Consider the following 21,226-nt stretch of genomic DNA (forward strand, 5'->3'; position numbering starts at 1 on the left):
ATTTGACGAAGGCATTTTCCTAGGCTATGCTTTTAATAGTAAAGCATATAGAGTTTTCAATAAAAGAACATTGATTGTCATTGAATCTATCCATGTCGTATTTGATGAATCTAATCCATTTTCTAAGAAAGATGATGAAGATGATATTGACATTAGAAAATGCTTAGATAAGTTATCTATTGAAAACAATGCAAGTGAAAATTCAGAAATAAATGATAAATCATCTGAAAATAATGACAATGAAAATGAAGTTTAGAAGTTGCCTAGAGATTGGAAATTCATTAGGAACCATCCTATAGATCAAATCATAGGTGAACCATCCCGTGGTGTAGCCACAAGATCTTCCTTGAAGAACCTAGTGAGTCATTCTGCTTTCTTGTCCCAAGAAAAACCTAAAAATATTAAAGAAGCAATAGAGGATGAGTCTTGGGTAATGTTTATACAAGAAAAACTTAATCAATTTGAAAGAAGCAAAGTGTGGACCCTAGTTCTTAGGCCCAGTGATCATACAATTATTGGAACCAAATGGGTATATAGAAATAGGAAAGATGAGAATGGGGTAGTAACTAGGAATAAGGCTAGACTAATTGCCCATGGTTATAATTAGAAAGAGGGAATTGATTTTGATGAAACCTATGCTCCCGTTGCTAGGATGGAAGCCATTCATATGCTACTTGCTTATGTAGCTTTTAAAAACTTTAAATTGTTTCAAATGGATGTTAAAAGCACTTTTCTTAATGGCTATATTAATGAAGAAGTGTATGTGGAACAACCACCCGATTTTGAAAATTTTAAATATCCAAATCATGTTTACTGGTTGTCTAAGGCCTTGTATGGATTGAAACAAGCTCCTAGAGCTCGGTATTAGAGGCTTAATGGTTTTCTGCTAGAAAATAGGTTTACCTGTGGTAAGATTGACACTACACTCTTCATCAAATCCAAAAAATGATGATATGCTCCTAGTTCAAATTTATGTTGACGATATCATTTTTGGAGCAACCAATGATGAGTTGTGTAATGAGTTTGCCAAATGCACGCAAAGTGAATTTGAAATGAGCATGATGGGTGAGCTTAGTTTCTTTTTAGGGTTGCAAATTAAACAAGCTAAATATGGAACTTTCATATGCCAATCCAAATATGTTAGGGACTTGCTAAAGAAATTTAATATGGAAGATTGTAAAATTCTTGGTACTCCTATAAGTTCTTCTATCAAACTTGATAAAGATGAGTGAGGGATCCCTGTTGATGTGAAATTGTATCATGGCATGATTGGGAGTCTTCTATATCTTACTGCTAGTAGGCCTGATATTATGTTTAGTGTGTGCATGTGTGCTAGGTTTCAGGCTGTCCCTAAGGAATCTCATCTATTAGCAGTTAAACGAATCCTTAGGTATCTAGTTGGAACTATAAAGTTAGGCTTATGGTACCCTAAGCATACTACCTTTGAGATTGTGAGTTATACTAATGCTGACTTTGCCGGTAGTAAAGTTGATAGGAAGAGTACTAGCAGCAGTTGTCACTATTTAGGACAATCTCTCGTTTCTTGGTTCTCCAAGAAACAAAACTCAGTTGCCTTATCCACAGCCGAAGCAGAATATATTGCTGTTGGAAGTTGTTGTGCTCAAAATCTTTATATGAAACAACAACTTATGGACTTTGGATTGCACTATGATACTGTCCCGATTAAATGTGATAATACTAGTGCAATCAACATCTCTAAAAATCCTATCTCACATTCATGAAAAAAACACATTAAAATTAGACATCACTTCCTTCATGATCATGTGCAGAAAGGGGAAGTGGCTCTTGAGTTTGTATGCATTAGTGAACAGTGGGCGGACATGTTCACTAAACCACTTCCAGAAGATAGGATCATGCAAATTAGACGTAAATTATGTCTCATGCATAGTAGAGATGCTTCCTAGATATTTCATAGTTTGTATAAACTTAGGGAGAGCTTTCTAATAATTTCAAAGTCTAACAACTAATATAACTATTGATATCTTTCATTGGTTTGGACTTTATGAAATTGATTATGTTTTGCAATGCACAATTCTCATATCTACTGCATCATGTTAATTGTATTTATGTTTTATGTATTGATCATACTGGAATTGTTTGAATTGAGTAGTTTTGGATAAACTGTTAGATCTTAATAACTCAAAACAGGTCATTTTATACAGGATTTTCTTGGGAAATGTCCTATTTTCAAACAGCATACTGCCAATTTTTTTAAAAATTCCTAAACTTATCTTGTATACAAATGATTCATACCCATTGCCTAAGGCTATTAATTTCATTAGCCCTTTTTGCTATTTCCAAAAGGGGGAGATGGATAAGAGGCAAAAATTGGGTTGCACTTAAGAAAAATAATTTGCATTGACAAACTTTTACATAATGCATATTGTTAGGGGGAGCCTTCTAAGACTGTACCCATTTTTTGCATGATGTATTTGTCATCATAAAAAAGGGGGAGAATGTTGACCTTATAGGTCACACCCGCTTTTGATAATGACAAATACTTGTTGTGTTTGATGGCTATCTAAAGATATGTGCAGGTATATAATTGGCAAATCAAAATGATGGTACAAGAAGTAGAGGTTGAAGACCCTGAAGACTTTATTTGTATTGTATTTCAATTCATTATTTAATATGAGTCTGTAATAGTAAATAAAATCTGAATTGTAATAATTAAATGCATTACATGCATGATATGATAGGTAAGCTCAAACGAAAAAGACCTAAAATGACCTTAGGACACTCATGCATGCATAAACATATATGCTTATATGGATAGGGTGATTGCATAAGGAAATAGAACCAAAATGCATTAAAAATGCATGTTCGGTTGACCGTACTTTCATAGTGTAAATCTGTTGATCGACTGAACCAGTCACTAGGTCAACAGTTTGACCATAGCACGGTCGACTGAACCCTGCCAGTTCAAGTCACCCGGTCGACGAACTCCTTCCAGGTCAAATGTTTGACCATATGGTCGACCGCACTTAATGCTTAAGCCAACCACCTGGTCGACCGAATCCCCACGTGGGTTTGGCCAACTGCTTGGTCGATCGAACCACTCAGTTCAAATTCACATGGTCGACCGAACAGCGCGGAATTGAAAAATTGCCCTTGAGACCCTTAGTCTGGTCGACCGAACTCTTAGTTCAAAGTTCTGCCGGTCGACCAAACTTCGTCACTGAGTCAACCGAACCTCAAGTCTGGTCGACCGGTGCTCTCAGGTTGGCAAATTAGTTTTACCGTGGTTAAATTTTTTAAATAGGGTTAATTATGTTAAAATGGTTTAAAATAATACTAATAATACCCTATGTGTCCTGGACGGTTATAATTATGGGGTTATCTATATATATATCCCTTCATTTTAAAAGATTAGAAACCAATTAGAAAACTTGATTAGTGAAAATTCCCTGAAATCCAAAATCTCTCATACTCACTTCCAAGTATCCTACACTCATACTTACCTTGCCATATTGCCAAAAATCCCTTTGTAAGTGTGAATTGAGTGTTCTTACTTTAAAGGTTTGCTCTCTCCAATTTGTGATTGATTGAGATTATTTTGATTGAGAGCAAGACCTCACGTTTTTCTTAGGAGACTTTTATCAATGAGTCTTTCCTAAGAAAACTTCATTTGAGCTTCTGAGTGTTGCATTGTTATTGTAATATCTTAAGGAGTTCTCATTCGATTTTGGTTGCTAAAAAATATTTTCAAATTATTTTCAAATATCTCACGTGTTTCATTTTGAGAAAAATACTTGGAGAGATATTTGTTTATGTTCTAAAGATCTTTGTTGTAATATTCCTTGATTAGCATTATCTTTTGAACACAAAGATCAAACCATTTTTACAAACAAAATCTGAATATCTCTTGAGGCTTATACTTTGAGAAAAATCATTTGTTGAGATATCTGAAGTGTGGCTAGTATCTTTGTAATGACCCCGACCCGCTACGTGGGCCTAGGGTGCTACTTTAGTGACGTTTGTGTACCTGATACCTTAATCATCAAATATAAAACACATATACGCAGCGGAAATAAAATACAAAATCCTCAAATTACATTACCATAGTTCCATCTATCCTTATACACAAATATATCCATTTTCACATAATTACATACCATAAAACTAAACAAAAGTAAAATTTCTATTTATACACTACCTACATAAAATTTACACCACTAGCCCAGCTCCTTTAGCCCGCTAGACCCGATCTTTAGGATTCCCTGAAAAGACAGTTTGTAAAGTAGGGGTGAGACACAACTTAGTAAGGGAAAGACTAAGTTAATGTCAGCGTGTGGTTAGCATGCGTTTAGTGTATAGAAAAATACCAGTTCACTAAGCAAATAAACACATTACAAAAACACTCTTATTTTACACTCACACACACAATTAGTCGAGGATAGGAAAGATTACCCGCCCATACAAGTAGCTTCCCATGCTTTAATACCATTACTGCTATTAGGGCACTCGCCTTTCTCAACAAGCCTTCGAAATTATCTTATTAATTATTCGTACTCACATAAATTAACAGATATGCATATAAGACACTCCCTCTGACAAACACGCCATTTACTTCCCCCATCACACGGGTTGTGGGGCCTGAAGGCTGGACTAAGCCTAGGTGATCAGCCCAGACAAAGTAAAAAAAAAAACATCCTCTGCAAACACATTTGCAGCCATCCACAGAAAAGCTATACGTCCGACGCCCTTACTTCAACCTCACGCAGGTAGTCGGCTGGACCCCCCCTACACTTCTCTCCAGGACAGTGTGGGTGCACATGGTCTAACTAGCAACGGTACCGTGCTCACAATACACTGGTCCCCAGGGTTCTTAAAGCATATCATGCAATTTAGATAATAGAAATCACCATTTAAAACGTTAATTCACATATATTTCCTGTTATTCCAAAAACCTGGCCCTAGGCCACAAAACACAATTCGGTATATAGCCATCAATTAAAACTCAGCCCTCGGCCATCAAATAATAATCCTGGCTCTTGGCCAATCAAACAATACTCGGCCACTGGCTGTTAGTTCAAACTCTTGCATTTCATAAATAGTTCCAGTATTTTCACAAGCATTTCCAGTATTTCTCAAATAATTTAGTATTTCAAAATCTCAAATCCAGATATACAATATTTCGTACCAATTAAATTATCTACCACACGATTTTCCAAATTTTAAGATATCCATATAAATAAACAAGCTTTCCATCGTTCATTTTATTCAAAAATACCATACCATATATCCTAGGTTTGTAAAATCCATTTCGAACGGTTGGTTTTCAAAATAGCCTTTAAATTCTCAAATGAATAAATAAATAAATAAATAAATATATTTATATAAACATAACAATTAAATTGATTCAAGTTTTATAAGATTACTGACTTAACTTAATCCCCTTACCTGATTCCTGAAAAGCTCGCTAACACCCTGGCCTGCGCCCCACGACCCTTAAAATCCTTGAAACCCTGAAATTCAAATTTCATTACATTACTCATCACAATCCCTAGAGTAACTTTTCCTAAAATTCCCCTGGACTTTGAATACCCTAAATAGCCTAATAAAACCTAAATTATTAAACTTACCCTCGATTTAGGATTGGTACCCCGGAGCTCCAATTTGAAAACCCGCTCTAATTAGATTGTAGAGAATCTCCCCATGAATCTCCTGAAAATTTTCATTCATTAATTGGACTTATAGTTTAAGAGAAATTGAGGTAAGTTTGAGAATTGACCTTACCCCAAGAAATATGCCTACGCCGCTCCCACGACAGATCCGCTCCAGTAGAAGTGTTGGTGGTGGCGAATAGTGCCCAACCGTATTTTTGGATATTCAATCAGCCGAATATCGAAGACGAGATGGAAGAGAGTGGGAGAGAGGAGACGGAGGAAATGAAGGGGGCGCCTCTGTCTGCTGTGCGTGAATCCTGAAGGGTCTTTTGATCCTTCAGGAAAGTTTACTATATGTATATATATATTATATCTTTATAATATTATAATATTATATTATGTTATTTAATTAATAATTAATTAATTAATTAATTTATTATTTTTTTTAAATTTAAATTTAATTTTTTAAATTTTTTTAAAATTTATTTATTTATTTTTTATTTTTTTAGGATCACTACAATCTTTGTTTGTGCAGTATAATTGAAATCATTATTTTGACACAAAGATCACATCATTTTCACTCTTACGCACTAATTGCAACTTTTGCATAAATATTTGAGAGTTGACATTTAGACCACATTGAGCTTACTTCATTATATCATTCGGTGGTGTATTGATTAGATTGTGTACATATCTGCTTTACTGAGAAGCATAATCACTGTACTAGTTTAATTATTGAGAAATATTGTTGTATTCTAGGCGTGGCCTGAGGGGCCGGTAATCTATCTCGGTAAGGATTGTTTATAAAGGTTGAGATCAACCCTGTGCTAATTGACCTGATTGTTTAGGTGCCGCTCCACCCGTTAAGTGAGCCTTATAGTGGTAATCCTTGTGCTTGTTAGTCATGGCAGGGACGTAGGCTGTTTACTGAACCTCAATAACATTTTTGGGTGTTATTTCTTATTTACTGCTCTCTGGTGTATGCTTGGTTGATTTTATCGTATTACTTAATTTCCCTTTGTTGGCTTTACAAAGCTTAAAATCTTGTTATCTTGTTTTGATGCTAACAAACAAGTGAAATTTAATGTATTTGTGTGAGTAATGATATTTCAGGGCTTATATATGAGAAAGCAAAGGTCAAAGTGCTCAAGAGGATCAAATGAAGCTTAAAAGAGTCAAAGTATGGATTTAAAGATGATATACTAAATCTTGAAGAATATGAAGACATGAATGAATTGTTGAAAGCCAAGGAATACTAAAAGATCCAAAGAAAGGCAAAGTGATAAAACTCAAAGAATATGAAAGCTTGAAGAAAAGATGGAAGCTTGAAGAAACAAAACATGAAGACTTAAGAATGAGAAAAGTTTTAGAAGTTTTCATGTAAGTACTTTAAATGTTTAAAATATCGTTTGCAATATTTTGAAGCTCTTAGGTTAACTTCTTGGACCTAAATACCTTTTAAAATATCTGTAAAATAATTTTATAAAGTCAAAAATTATTTTTAAAGGGTTAGAATCATTTTTGGAATAAAAAGCACCAAAAAGGGTTTTTCTGTTTGCTGTCAGTTTTTATATAGCCGTATTCAGGTGTATTTTTCACTATAAAAACTTTATTATTTTAAAAAATGATGAACAAGAAAGTTGTAGGATTTTCTCTTAGCTTTCATTTGACACTAAGAACACCTAATTTTGAGTTATAAAAAAAAAGTTATGGCTAAAACACTAAAGCGGGGTCACTACTATCAGTCAGCTGAACAATGTTCACGGGAGGGACTTCAGATGACTGAACAAGTGACTTCAGTTGACTGAAGAATAAGTTTAGCTGACTGAAGTATTTCCAGAATAGGTAGAAAGTTGCAGCAGTGAGTTCAGTCGACTGAACTTGTGACTTCAGTCAACTGAACTTGCGACATCAGTCATCTAAACTCTAACTTCAGTTGACTGACCCTGTATCCAGCTCTATTTTAAAGGGATTTAAGGAACTTCAGTTGACTAACCATGACACTTTAGTCAACTGAACTCTATTCAACGGGAAAATTTTTCAAATTCTAATATTTTAAAATATAGCCGTTTTAGCTCCAAACTTTCTATAATATTGGGAAACACTTAAAGGAAACTTTTGCAACATGGAAACAAGTTTGAAAGCCTATAAATACATGGTTTTGCAAATCAAAACACATCAAAGAATTGAAAAATCTTCTTGTAAAGTTGAAAGCACTCTTGTTCTTCCAAAAGCTCTCTTGTTCACTCATTGCAAATCTATTTTGCTGAGAAATTCTGAAGTGCTAATTCTTCCTCCTTTGAATTTCTATTTCTAATCCTTATCTAAGAAGGATATTGGTGAATTCTACACTTAAGCTTCATTGTATTTCATATTGATATTTTACATTCAAAGTATATAGTGCTGAAATTGTACTAACTTACTCTTTGAGAGAGTATACTTGTACGCAGATTATATCTTGTTTCTTATTGTTCTTTGATGTTCCAAGGGTTGTTTGGATCGTTGGCTAAGCAAGGAAATATTGCTTAGAGAGGCGGGCTCTAGCCTATGTAAGGAGTGACCGAACGAGGGAATATCGTTTGGAGAAGGCAGGCTCTAGCCTTAACCAAGGAGTGTTGTAATCGGTGTTGTTTCCACCCATCAACGGAACTGAACTAGTGAATCCTTTGGTGGTTTGCCAAAGGCGAGGACGTAGGCTAGGTATAAGCCGAACCTCGTAAAAATCTCCGTCTCATTCTCTCCTTCCCTTACTCTTTATTTTCAGCATATTTAAATTGTGTGGATGGTTTAAAATTTGGAAATCATATAAATTACATATATTTGGAAAATCAAACAAACTTAAGGTTTAATTTTGATTTGAGTTGCGGAAACCGAAAGGGAGTATGTTGGTGACACCATATCTTACGAAAACCTTATGGGAGTACGTTACTTGGTTAACATCTCAAAGATAAATTTACCAAGAGTTTATTTGAGTTCTAAATATTTGTAAAGAGTGATTTGATTCATTTATACAGGGTTTTACATCAGCAAGCATAAATTTTCATTCATTACAGGGCTTGGTTCAAATTTGGCAAATATAAACAAACAACCATCTTGAGTTGTTATATTACCAAAGTGCTGAATACTTTATATCTTGGTTTGGTTGTTTGTTGTTTGACTTATACTTGGAAAATAAATTGATTGTTTGGTTTGAAGATTGCGTTTAATTGATTGGTTGTTTAATTAAGTTGTTGTGTGATTGGTGAAATTAAACAAATAAGTTAAAGAATTGGTTAAGTGTTTAAAGAAGTTAAGGATTCTTAAAAGAAGTTAAAAGAAAGTTTTAAAAGCCAATTCACCCCCTCTCTTGGGAAGCTATTCCTAATTTCACCCTTGCATATTTAAATTGATTTAATTTTTCTGCATTAGATTGACCATAAGGTTGTGACCTAGGATATAATTTTTTGAAAATACCAATTCATCCCCCCTTTTGGGATTACGGTAAACCTAACATTTAGGGTGTTAGTGGACCTCTCAGTAAGTCAGGTAAGAGGAATAATTATAGCAGTCTTTTCTGAAAATTTTTGGTTTAGAAATATGAGAAATGAAATATGATATTTTACCTGAAATTTATTATGATATGAATATAAAATGAAAATTGGTGGCATATGATTTATACTGAAATGTATTTGAAACTGGGTTAAATGATTTGCATTGAGAATTATGATATTATGGAATGTGTATTGAAATATGAAATACTGAAATGAGAAAGATGATGAAAAGTGATATGCACTGAAAAGTACTTTATGAGAAATGGTGAAATATGAAATGCGAAAATGTTTTATTGAAAAATGTTGAATAATGTGAAATGGGATACATATATGTTATTATGAGATGGAATGAATATTGAATTGATAAAATGAGTTGTGAATGCTGTAGACACCCCATTTTTACCCTGACCCAATATATTTATTACTATTATTATTATTATTATTATTATTATTATTATTATTATTTCATTTATCCATATTATTATTATTATTATTATTAATTAGTCTTATTATTATTATTATTATTATTATTATTATTATTTTCATTATTATTAATATTATTTTTAATTATTATTATTATTATTATTATTATTATTATTATTAGTACTTTTATCTTTAGGAATAATATTATTACTATTATTATTATTATTATTTATTATTTATTTATTATTATTATTAGTATTTTTACCTTTATTATCATTATTATTATTACTATTATTTATTTATCCCGTTATTATTATTATTATTATCATTATTTATTTTTGTTATTATTATTTTTAACACTTTTAGTATTTATTATTATTATTTTACTATCATTATTATTATTTTTATATTATTTATTTATTTATTTATTTATTTGTTATTACTATTATTATTATTTTGCTATCATTATTATTTTTTATACTATTATTATTTATTTATGTATTTTTGTTATTACTATTTTGCTATTGTTATTATTTTGCTATACTTATTATTATTATTATTATTATTATTATTATTATTATTATTATTATTATTATTATTATTATTATTATTTCCTTATAACCATAATAGTAGTATATATTATTTCCAAAAAAAGAAAAATACCAAAAACTGAAAAAGGAATTTTTTTTTAGGGTTTGTTTTTCAAATTTTTCTTTTTTATAAGAAGGGGGAGAGGCCAAGCGCACAGAGGAGAGCATCGCAACCGAGCCAAAAAAAAAAGAAAAAAAGAAAACCTTCTTTCTTCTTCGCTTCCTCTTATTCTTCTTCTTGGTCCCGAGCCCTGAAAAACAGCCTCCATCGTTTTGTTTTGCCCTCTCTCATTCTCTCATTCTCTCTTGAAGTCCTTAGCTCCGCTCTCTCCGGCGTCACCCCCCAGCTCCGCCGTCAGCCCACCATCTCCGGTCATCTTCATCCTCTTCCAAAAACCAGTCACGCCCAATTCTGCAAGTCCCCCATCTTCATCACCTGTTCCACTCTCCTGCTGCTCCACCACCGCCTGAACCTGCTCTTCACGCCGCCGACACCAGTTGGGGCCACAGCAACGCCAGGCCACCTCGGCACCGCCCCCTGGTTCCTCTGCACCAGACCATCCGGCTACTCCAGCAAGCACCTGCAACAGCACCCGAGAGGTTCCCCCTACAACTCCAAGCTCTCGGCCACAGCACAGTAGAGCAGCAGTCCTGCACCTTAGTCGCCACCCTGCACAACTGCACGCAGCATCCCCTCTGGCTGCAGCTCCTGCTAATCCTGCTGGTCCCTGAGAGAGTCACCATAGCAGCAACCAGCCGAGATCCCCACAGGCCACCGACATCTCCGACGAGGCCTCTCCACCTGGTTCCTGGCAAGATCTCACACAGCCCCCTCCACTCTGCAGTTCCCGGCCTCCCTCCAGCAGCACCCCTTTGTAAGCCTCTGTAAATACAGGCACACACACACGGCAACACACACACAAACTCACGCACACACACAGCACACACACTACAAACACACACAATAACACACACAAACTCACGCACACAACACACACACGGTAAAATACACACAGCACACACCTTTTTATTGTAAAGTTTGAATTTTTCTTGGTTATTGTTTTTTTGTATTTTTAATAATTGATGTCTATATTTATAAATACTAATTTGTTTGTTTTCATTATTGTAGGATTTTTATTTTAATTACGGAGGTAAGAGTTCCATTGTTTAATATTTAGATATACTAAGTTTTTGTTGTCGTATTTTTAATGCGCACTATTCAAGTCCTGTACATCCATGTAGGGTTCCAGTTTATCATTGTGTTAGGGTTCTTATTATTAGTATGATATTATATTACTATGGTATTTGTTTGTGTTTTAGTATTTTAGTGTATATATAAGATATTATTATGGCATTCTTAGTATTATGTATTACGTTATATATTTGGTATGCTCACATGATAGTAGTTATTATGGTAATTATATATATATATATATATATATATTATTGATATTTTAGGATACGTAACTTATTATAGTATTTTAGGTATATAGATGGTATTATTATTACGTTTACATTTAGTATCACTTATTAGGGCATTTTTAGAATTTTAACATATAGCGAACTATTTAATATGGTATTTTTAGGACATCTAATATTACCTATTAGGGTATTTTTAGTCTTTTAATATATAAGGTATTACTTTTTTATAGTATCTTTTATATATTAATATATATATAGTATTATGGTATCTTGTTACTTATTTTGACATTCATAGTATTTTAGTAGGTATGGGTTACTTATTACCCTATTAACATACATTAAAACCTCCCATATTAGTATTTTCCTATAAACAAAATCCTATAAGGTTTCCAAAATTTGGGAGTGTACTTTCCTAAGTATTTTATTGATTTTGATCCCTATGATTTAATTGCAAGGGGTATTAGCCTTTGGGCATCACGTACCCTAAGCTCTGAGGGAATATATGTATATATTTATTTTCCTACGTATTTATAAATTCATAAAAAGGAGTAATGTAAAGATTTATTAGATTAACTTAGGGATAATTTTAAATTAATTAGGTACCGTTCTTAAGAACGGGCGCGTAGGGGGTGCTCATACCTTCCCCTCGCGTAACCGAACTCCCGACCCCGACTCTGGTATTGTAGACCGATTCTACCCCTAACGGGGTAGTAATCATGTGTTCTAACCGCACTAAAGGTTAGTGGCGACTCCGATATTCCATGTTTTTCCTTAAAAATAAAATTTGATTTTTAATTCTGCCGCCCGGGGCACACGCGCTCCCGGGACGTCGCTACAAATGCAGGAAATGAAAATACTGCAATATGAAATCTACAATGTAAATCTTGAGATATGATTACTAAAAATGTGAACATTGCAAGGTTAATGCTGCAATGGGAATGATGAAATGTGAATACTGATATGTGATTATGAGAATGTGAATATGGCAATGTGAATAGTGTAATATGAATATTGAAATGTGAATATGAGGATGTGAATATTGCAACGTGAATACTGCAGTATAAATGTGAAATGATAATAATAGAAATGTGAAAAATTGCATTGTGAAATACTACAATTGTGAAATATCAAAATGTGGAATGAAACCCTAATGGATGGATGTGTTATTGAATTGAGCACGGTATCGTTGCTAGTGGTGTTAGTACAACCACACAAACTCGTGGAACATGTGGCGTGAAAGTTCAAATGAGCCAGTGTGAAGGGTTGTTTCGCTCCCTAAGTTCGGATCAAGGTATATGGCAAACCATTCATATTACAGACGAGTATATGGTATGTTTATTTTGATCTGACCGAGTAGGCCAACTGCGGTTAGGTCCAGCCTTCGGGCCGCACAACCTTGACCATAGGGGGAAGCATGGCGTATAGTATGGAGAGTGACCTTGACCATGGGGTGAAGCATGATGTGAAAAGTATCCTCAGGGCAGCCATAAGTTACATATGTGGATGAGTTGGTTACCGAGGATACTCATGAGCTAGATGTGAAACGGAAATGAAATGGAAGTGAAATGGAAATGAAAAATGAAATAGCGTGAGTTAATAATATAAATAATGAAAGCGAAGTAAAACACTCCGTTTGAGGGCTTACTGAGTAAGGTGAGTGCTCTGATGAGTTTCAGTTGTACCCGGGGCATAGGGAAGCTACTCGTATGGGCGGGTAGTCTTCCTTATTCTTGGGAACTTTGGTGCTAAACATGGGTTGCGTGTGAATGAAATTGGAAATGGAACTAAAATCTTATGAAAGCTTGTGTTTTATATTTATATGATTATGAATGTGGAATTGATATATTTTTCTCAGAAGATATTATCACTAAAATGAATATATGTTATGTTATAATGAAACTCATACTGCCATCACTGTAGAGGTGAGCTGATACCCTGCGTAGATAGGGTGAGTGTTCTGAGGTAGGGATGGAGATTCCCCTAAAGCATCTTGTGTTTCTTTTTGGGAACGTATTAGACATGTATTTATGGATGATTTAGTACTTTGGTATGTGTATTCGCTGTGGTATGTATATATATAATGACTTCCATTGTTAGGTTTGTGAATATGAGAATGATTGTGTACCCAGTACCTACTTCAGGTCGGGTTATGCTTGTGTGGTATCAGAGGTGATGACATGCCGATAGGTGATTGTATGTTTTATATATATTGAGGAAAAAAATGGTATGGAAATCGGGGCATCACAAACAAATTCTAAATTATTGAACATAAATGAAGTAGAAGTAGTAAGCAAATTAACATGAAAGTACGTAAACTCGTGTCACGTGGTGAACTTTAAAGTAACATAAATCGTTATTTCCACCTCCATGGTAACATGTATTTAGTAAGAGAGGCAAATAGGCTACACACGTTTACAATAACTAACAAGCTCTATAATGACTAATGAATACTCATCCCCTAAAGAGTTTTTTATCCTATTCTAGTTCAGTACTAGGAAATATCAAACTAACGAGGAGTCATACTCCCATTTTTTATGAAGCCATTATCCTTTAAAAAAAAACTTATACTACTATTTACGTTATGGTTACCCATTCCATTCACATAAGACAATTCATCATAGGCAAGTATAAAATTTTGAACAAGCTTAACTTGTGACACCTAGGAAGGTCATTGAGTCCTCTTCTAAGGGAACTATATTCATCCCCGATACCTAGGGATCAAGGTCATTATTTCCCCTTCTCCTCCCCAAGTGATGAACATCAAGCGTGCACCTTTAAAGTTGACCTAAATAGGGTAAGGATGGCTTATTATGTTTTTTTATTTAGTTTTGCTTTCACCACCTATCTTTAGTTGATTGGGATTTCAATTCATCCAAGTAGAATTTACTTCCACAAAGATGGCTTAGAAGTAAGTCTTACGCTTTAGCTTCATCGTTTCTCCATTATGGCAAAAATTCTTTATGACCACAACCTAGTTTCCCTCAAACAACTTGCCTAAAATGATTAGTAAATTTTAATAAATTTTTTTCTCACTAACCATTGATATAGAAAGCACAATATCCAAATCCTCATAGGCTAAATATTGGCTTAAAAGTACCCTACTTGTCACAACGTATCGAATGGGCACCTCTAACATAAGGGGGTATATATATCTCCGAGTCGTCTCGACCAAGTGGCTAACTCAATATGAAAGTTAAAATTAGGTTGCAAAGTGGGTAAATATAACCAATACAATTTCTTTTCCAACTGTAAGAGACATTGTTTGTATTGTGTTAAGAAAACAAGCTCCCTCAACAACTCCAATATAAGGCACCATTCATATTTAACTGCTGCTTTCTTCACTTTTCATAGTACGTAATTAGATGATCTCCAGAAACAAACTTCAATTTTTGATGCAAGGAAAGAGGAACTGCTCTAACCATATGGATCCATGGTCTTTCTAGTAGCATGTTGAATGAGGGTGCGATCTTTAATACTTGAAATGCCACTTCAAAAGTCCAAGGACCAATTTTAATATTTAAATCAATCTCCCCACTACTTCTGATCTCATGGTTCCACGAAAGCTTTGACTGTGAGAATGCTTATCCTCTTATTGCTGACTTGTCAATTTCTAACTTCACAATTGTGGAATATAGACACCCATTTGACACTGATCCACTATCAACCAATACCTTTGATATGATCATCTGCTATGTTTCGTTGCAATATGCAAAAGATTCACACGACCTCTTCCTTCAATAGGAATTTCATCATTAATATATATTGTATTATTGAATATCAATATTAGGTTGACCAATTTTTTAAATTGTTTAATTGGTACATTTTGTGGCACATGAAACTCATTTAGAACTTTCAACAATGCAATTCTATGGCCTTACGAAGCCATGAGAAATTTGTTGTATGGGGTTGATATTAACTTAATTTATACTAGGTGAGGTTAGAACACATAATACTGCCAATGCATTTGTCTTTGAGCTATTTCTAAATCGAAAGACATCGATAGTCAAGGTCTATGCAACCAGAGTCAGGTTTAGAAGTGAGGTTATGCGAGAAGAAAATATGAGCACCTTATATGCACCCGTCTTATGATGATACCAAATTAACCTCAAATTATCTTAAATTAAAAAAAAGGATGTTTGATTACCAACCTTTAAATATTGACTCCACTCATACCCTATCTAGAAGTCTATTTAAGGACACGAGCTTTATCTTACATAAGATCTAATAGACATTCCATATATATATATATATATATATATATATATATATATATGATATTTAATAATTTAATTTCTCGATAGTCAAATGTAAGAATTAGATCTTGCCATTGCTATATGTTGACTTTTTGAGTCCGATCTCTAGTTTTGATAATGACAAACTGCAAGTTATTTATGTGTGTATTTAGTGCTTGAACAGGTCATAAGTCAGAATGCACATAAAGGACTGGAAATGGAAGCCAAAGGAGAACTTAAAGACCATCTCACTCAGGTATATTCTATGAAGTGTAGAGTAAAGAAGAAGAAGAAGACATTTGGTTTCAATTCTATTGCATTTAGTTTTTTATATTATGGTCTGTAATAACTAATGACTTGATTTTTCATGCATTTTTTTATATACCATAAAATTATATTACTCTAATACCCTGAATAAAATCTATACTGTCATCTTGATCCAAGTGGGGACCGGAAGCCTAAACATCCATAAAATTTCCTATGTAGCGGTAAACAAAAAGGCATACATCCACATTTACAATACCAGAGTTTTAGTATTCCCAAAATATGCATACAACATGAACATTCCCAAAAATCTTCCATCTGATCTCCTAGGGACCATTCAAAAAATGCATCTTTCCCAAAAATACTCACCCTATAGACAGGGCATTACTATAGTTCCCCTACCTTCGAGTCTGATCTGCTCCTCTATCTGGTTCACCTGAAAAGTGATAAATTACTGGGATGAGACAACTCTCAGTAAGAAAAAATATGCTATTACCAGTGTGTGGCAGATGAGTTCACATAACTGTAATATATGATTTAAAAGTACTGTAAACAATTGAGTCTGAGAAAACACGTATAAATAATACAAAACATAACTCACACCTATGTGACTTAACATAAACTATTTTTTTAATATTCTATTCAAAATACTTCTAATATTTATAGGTGTGACTGCGGTTTCTGTAAATCTAGATATATAATAATACTGAGAAAACTTCCCTGGATGGATAACTAAAAGTCATGAATTAACCCCTCATGACAGGGTTGTGCGGCCTGTAGGCGGGACTTAACACTGGTTGGCCGACCAGGATTAGTCAACTGAACTCTGATAGTCAGATTGGCCACCTCAACCCTAACTGACGAGGAGCCTGTCCACAACAAAGATGCGATCGACTACTGAAAATCCACATACTATCCGAGATACGTGGTTGTACTCTGAACTGAAATAGAAATGGTACCATGCTTTGAAAACTGATGTGGTCCATCAGGGTCTGATACTAAATATATTTATATAACTGATATTTCTATATTACTATTTAACCATGATTCTATTTAACTGAAATAACCATAATGTTGTAATTAACTGATTTGAATAAATTGAAATATCTGTATGTCATGGTTTTGAAACTGTATATCATGGTTTACTGAATCTGAATTTCATATTTTGGTATAAGCTGTAAAATCATAAATTTGCATAAATAATAATTCAGGTTAATACTGCGTCTCATGTTTTCTGTATAAATTGTATAATCACGGTACTAAGAAAATTGAATATTTTAACTCTGTAAAACTACATAAATCCTGATAACATGAAAGCTATATAAATTCTGTATTGTACTAAAAATTTCTCATGCCACACAATTAATTAAACAAAACACATGTACTGAAATCTATAGAACTGTATAATTTACTTACTCTAAAAACACCCATAATCATATGTCATGTTTTACTAGTAATAATTTCTAAATTAGTTGGCATAGCATATTTCCCTTACCTATCTGACTGGGAGGCTTGCCTCCAATTCAACCCTTATGCCCTTGGCGTACCAATCTTAAAATCCTGTAATTATATATATACAAAATTTCTAGTAAAACAATGAATTTCCCAGAAAATTATCACACTCATATTTCCTGAACCTACCTACTCGTAATTTTTCAAACTATAATTTACCTGGGCTCTTGGAAAAATATCCGCTGGGGTCCTCAACCCATGCCTGTAGGGTCCCCAAAACACCCTAACTTTGAAATCATAACATCCTAATTTTACTCCACAAAACACCAGTATATTCTCGTACCACACAAAATCTGGGCTCAGATAAACCTGATAATACTAAAAATACCTAAATATACTTGATTTTGGGATGATGCCCAAACTACTCAAACCAACATTTTACTTCGGTTAAGTTGTAGAGAATCTCCCTAGGATCATCGTGGTAGCTTCTGATCGTCGAATCGGGGAGAAACGGAGCCAAAAATCTAGAGAGAAGGTGGAGGGTTCGTTTTCTAGAGAGAGAAAGTGAAATGGGACGAATTCTTCTCTGAAAAGTGAATTTTAGGCTATATATAGGTGGTTGGCCACGTGGCTTCGTCGATGAGACACGTGGCCTCATTGACGAGGTGAAGAAGGGAGTTCGTCGACGAACTCACAACCTTCGTTGACGAACTTCAGGCCCTAAAGCCACCCCTCTCGGTATCTTTTCATCGATGAGACACGTGTCCTCGTCGACGTGCCCAACAAGGCTGTTTGTCGAAGAACGCTCTGCATTTGTTGATGAAACCCTGCTGCGTCCCCCTTTGAAATCTCCTTTTCTCTCGCTCATTTTATTATTTAATTGTGATAAATTTTTCGGGTCTTTACAATAAGTATTAAATGCTCAAGACCATAGGCTAACCATTTGGACCTAGATGCTATAACTTATTTACACATGGTTGAATAAGTTCAAGGAAAAAAATAAGGCTAACACAGACTTCAGTTGATCGACTTTAGATTTTTTGGCCTTAATTTAAAAGCCTAGACCTTAGACTAACCTTAGGTCCCAAAACACTTCATGAAAAATCCCCTATATCTTAAAAGTTATACTTATGTGAACAGGAGTGACTTCTAAATAAAAATCAAGACCTAACTTGCATTTTGAAAGGGCTTTGAGCGACTGACCTTAAGGTGTTATAAATGCCTCGGTCGACTGAACAAGCCAGAAGTCAACACGTTGACTAAGGCTCAGGCGATCGAACCATATTTGAACTAATCGTCCACGATCGACCAAACCTTGAAGTTGATTTTTTGTACTTGCCCCGACCTACCAAACCATCAGTTCAAAATACCTTTGATTGACCGAACTCACCCTCTCAATAAACCGACCTTAAGACCGGGCGCCCGAACCTACGAAGGTTTGGGAAATCGCCTAACTCAGCCGACTGGCCTTTGGTCACGGTCAACCGAAAGGGAAAAATGGCTATGAGTTGATGTGAGTGTTTGGGCGACTGATCCTTGGTGCCGGGCAACCTAACCTCTCGGGTTCACTTAAAATAACCGCGGTAATTAAGGTAAAAATGCTAATTAAACTTTTCTAAAAATTCCATTTGAGTCCCAACGGTTATTTTTTGAGGAGAAACTATATATATCACTCCATTTGCTCTAATTAGGTATGAGATTAGCAAATTGATTAAGGAAAGATCCTCTCAAATTCTTATACTCCCATTTGCCTATACAACATATATTTTCAAGCAAATTTTTTCACTCTCTCTTACATTACTTGCTAAAATTTTTTTAAGAGTGGAGAGATTTATTTGCTTATACTTCTCACTTGCAAATTAATTACAAGTTGAAAGGGAGTTTTGAGCTTTATTATTGCGAGTATTTTCCTACACAAATCTCTGTATACTCTCAAATTTATATACTCATTTGAAAATTCTTCATTGAGAGTTTGCTTGGTAATTTTTCCGATATTGTTATTGATTGATTAGTATTGTTTGGGAAAATTATTTTAACTTGTGAGTTTCTTGCATACAAACTGCAAGAATTGAAAGTTTTCCTTTATCCTTGATAAATCTTTTACAAACTTAATCCATAACCTCTTTTGTGTTTCATTTTTTAAATATATTACTGAGGTATTTGGTTAAGGTTATTTAGATTCTTTGATTGCTAACACTGTGAATATATTTTCTATAATCGAAGACCTCACTCACTCTCACACACACACACACACACTATGTATCTATAGCACTGTCCATATACAACGGATTAACTAGTCTTGATTTAATTAGAGAGCGTTGGAAAACCACGTAAGGTTTTGAAGACGTTCAACGGCGTCCTCGTCCAGTTGAAAGGCCTTGGTGAGGACGTCAGGGTCAATGCTCGAGTTTGAACCAAAGATAGTATTTGCGACGGTGGTGATACCCCCATTTTGGCTGCCAAAGCTGGCCATGGCCACCGCGCTGGTGTTGCCGAGATTGAGCTGGAAGTGGATGAGACCCATTGGAAAAACAAAGGCGTCTCCCTTGTTGAGGATCTTGGAGAAGAGACGGTGGTCGGGGTTGGAGGGGACAAAGCCGGCGTAGAGGGTGCCCTCTGTCACCACAAAGATCTCGGAAGCGCGGGGGTGGAAGTGCGGCGGGTTCACGCCGCCGGGGGCGAAGTCGACGCGGGCTATGGAGACGCCGAGAGTGTTGAGCCCCGGAACGACGTCGTCGTTGAAGATGGTGACTAGTGAGCCCAGCGGGTTTGAGGTGTTCCTGGGCATATGGATCCCGGATGCGAAGAAGTCATCTGCTGTTGCGAGTTGCGGGTCTTTGCAGATTTTTCCATTTACGAACACTGTCCACGCATGCAAATTAATTAGCAGATGCATTGGTTCTACGTAATTTAACCCCGACCATGTGCATGCAAGAAACAAATTAAAAAAAAACTAGGTGCAGTTAGCAGTAATTAAGTATATGTACAACAGCAGCAGCAGCAGAGATATATATATATATATATATATATATATATATATATATACATATATGTGTGTGTGTGTGTATCTATATATATATATATATATATATATATGTGAATGAATTAAGCAATCAACACGTGAATGAATTGAAGATGGATGGAGAGGTAAATTAAGAGGCAAATGTTTAAATTAACCAGCATCATTGGTGGAATTAACAGCAACGCAGAAATCCTGCAGCGGGTTCGGGTCTGCGGCAAAGGCAACTGAGCAAGCCAAAGCCAACAGTACTGCAAGTTGTACAGTTGAACACCCATGGAAGTACGAATGAATACCCATTTTCACGGATGTTTTAATTAATAAGCAGTATTCTCTCTCTCTCTCTCTCTCTCTCTCTCTCTCACGCACACACACTCAGAAGCACGCACAGATTAATGCAATTCGAGGTGGTGATGAGATATATTGCTACAAGAACAAAGGGCAGCTATATATGCTTGCAGATCAGATGTAAGATAGGGGTCTACATATGAGTTGTTCTAATTAATTAGCTCTCTTTTTTTCCGTGTGTGGCAGCCGCAGACTGCCGTGGTTAGCTTTTTTTAATATATTAATTGTTTGATCAGGGTCGACCTAGAGCTACAATAATATTATTCTTCAACAACTAGCTCGATACGTACGTGCACCTTCTCTCTCTCTCTCTCTC

The 21,226-nt window shown here is 35.0% G+C and overlaps 1 protein-coding gene across 1 annotated transcript; it reads right to left on the minus strand.

The window, feature by feature from the left end:
- Positions 1 to 19,851: 19,851 nt before the first annotated feature.
- Positions 19,852 to 20,862, minus strand: LOC131153925 (germin-like protein subfamily 1 member 11). The gene is made up of 2 exons (XM_058106369.1): positions 20,721 to 20,862; positions 19,852 to 20,405 (listed from the first exon to the last, which is right to left on the minus strand). The coding sequence occupies exons 1-2, from the start codon at positions 20,860 to 20,862 to the stop codon at positions 19,852 to 19,854; spliced, it is 696 nt and encodes a 231-aa protein (XP_057962352.1).
- Between the last annotated feature and the right edge of the window lie 364 nt (positions 20,863 to 21,226).

This window comes from Malania oleifera, chromosome 4, assembly GCF_029873635.1.
Source record: "Malania oleifera isolate guangnan ecotype guangnan chromosome 4, ASM2987363v1, whole genome shotgun sequence".
NCBI classification, from domain to species: Eukaryota; Viridiplantae; Streptophyta; class Magnoliopsida; order Santalales; family Ximeniaceae; genus Malania; species Malania oleifera.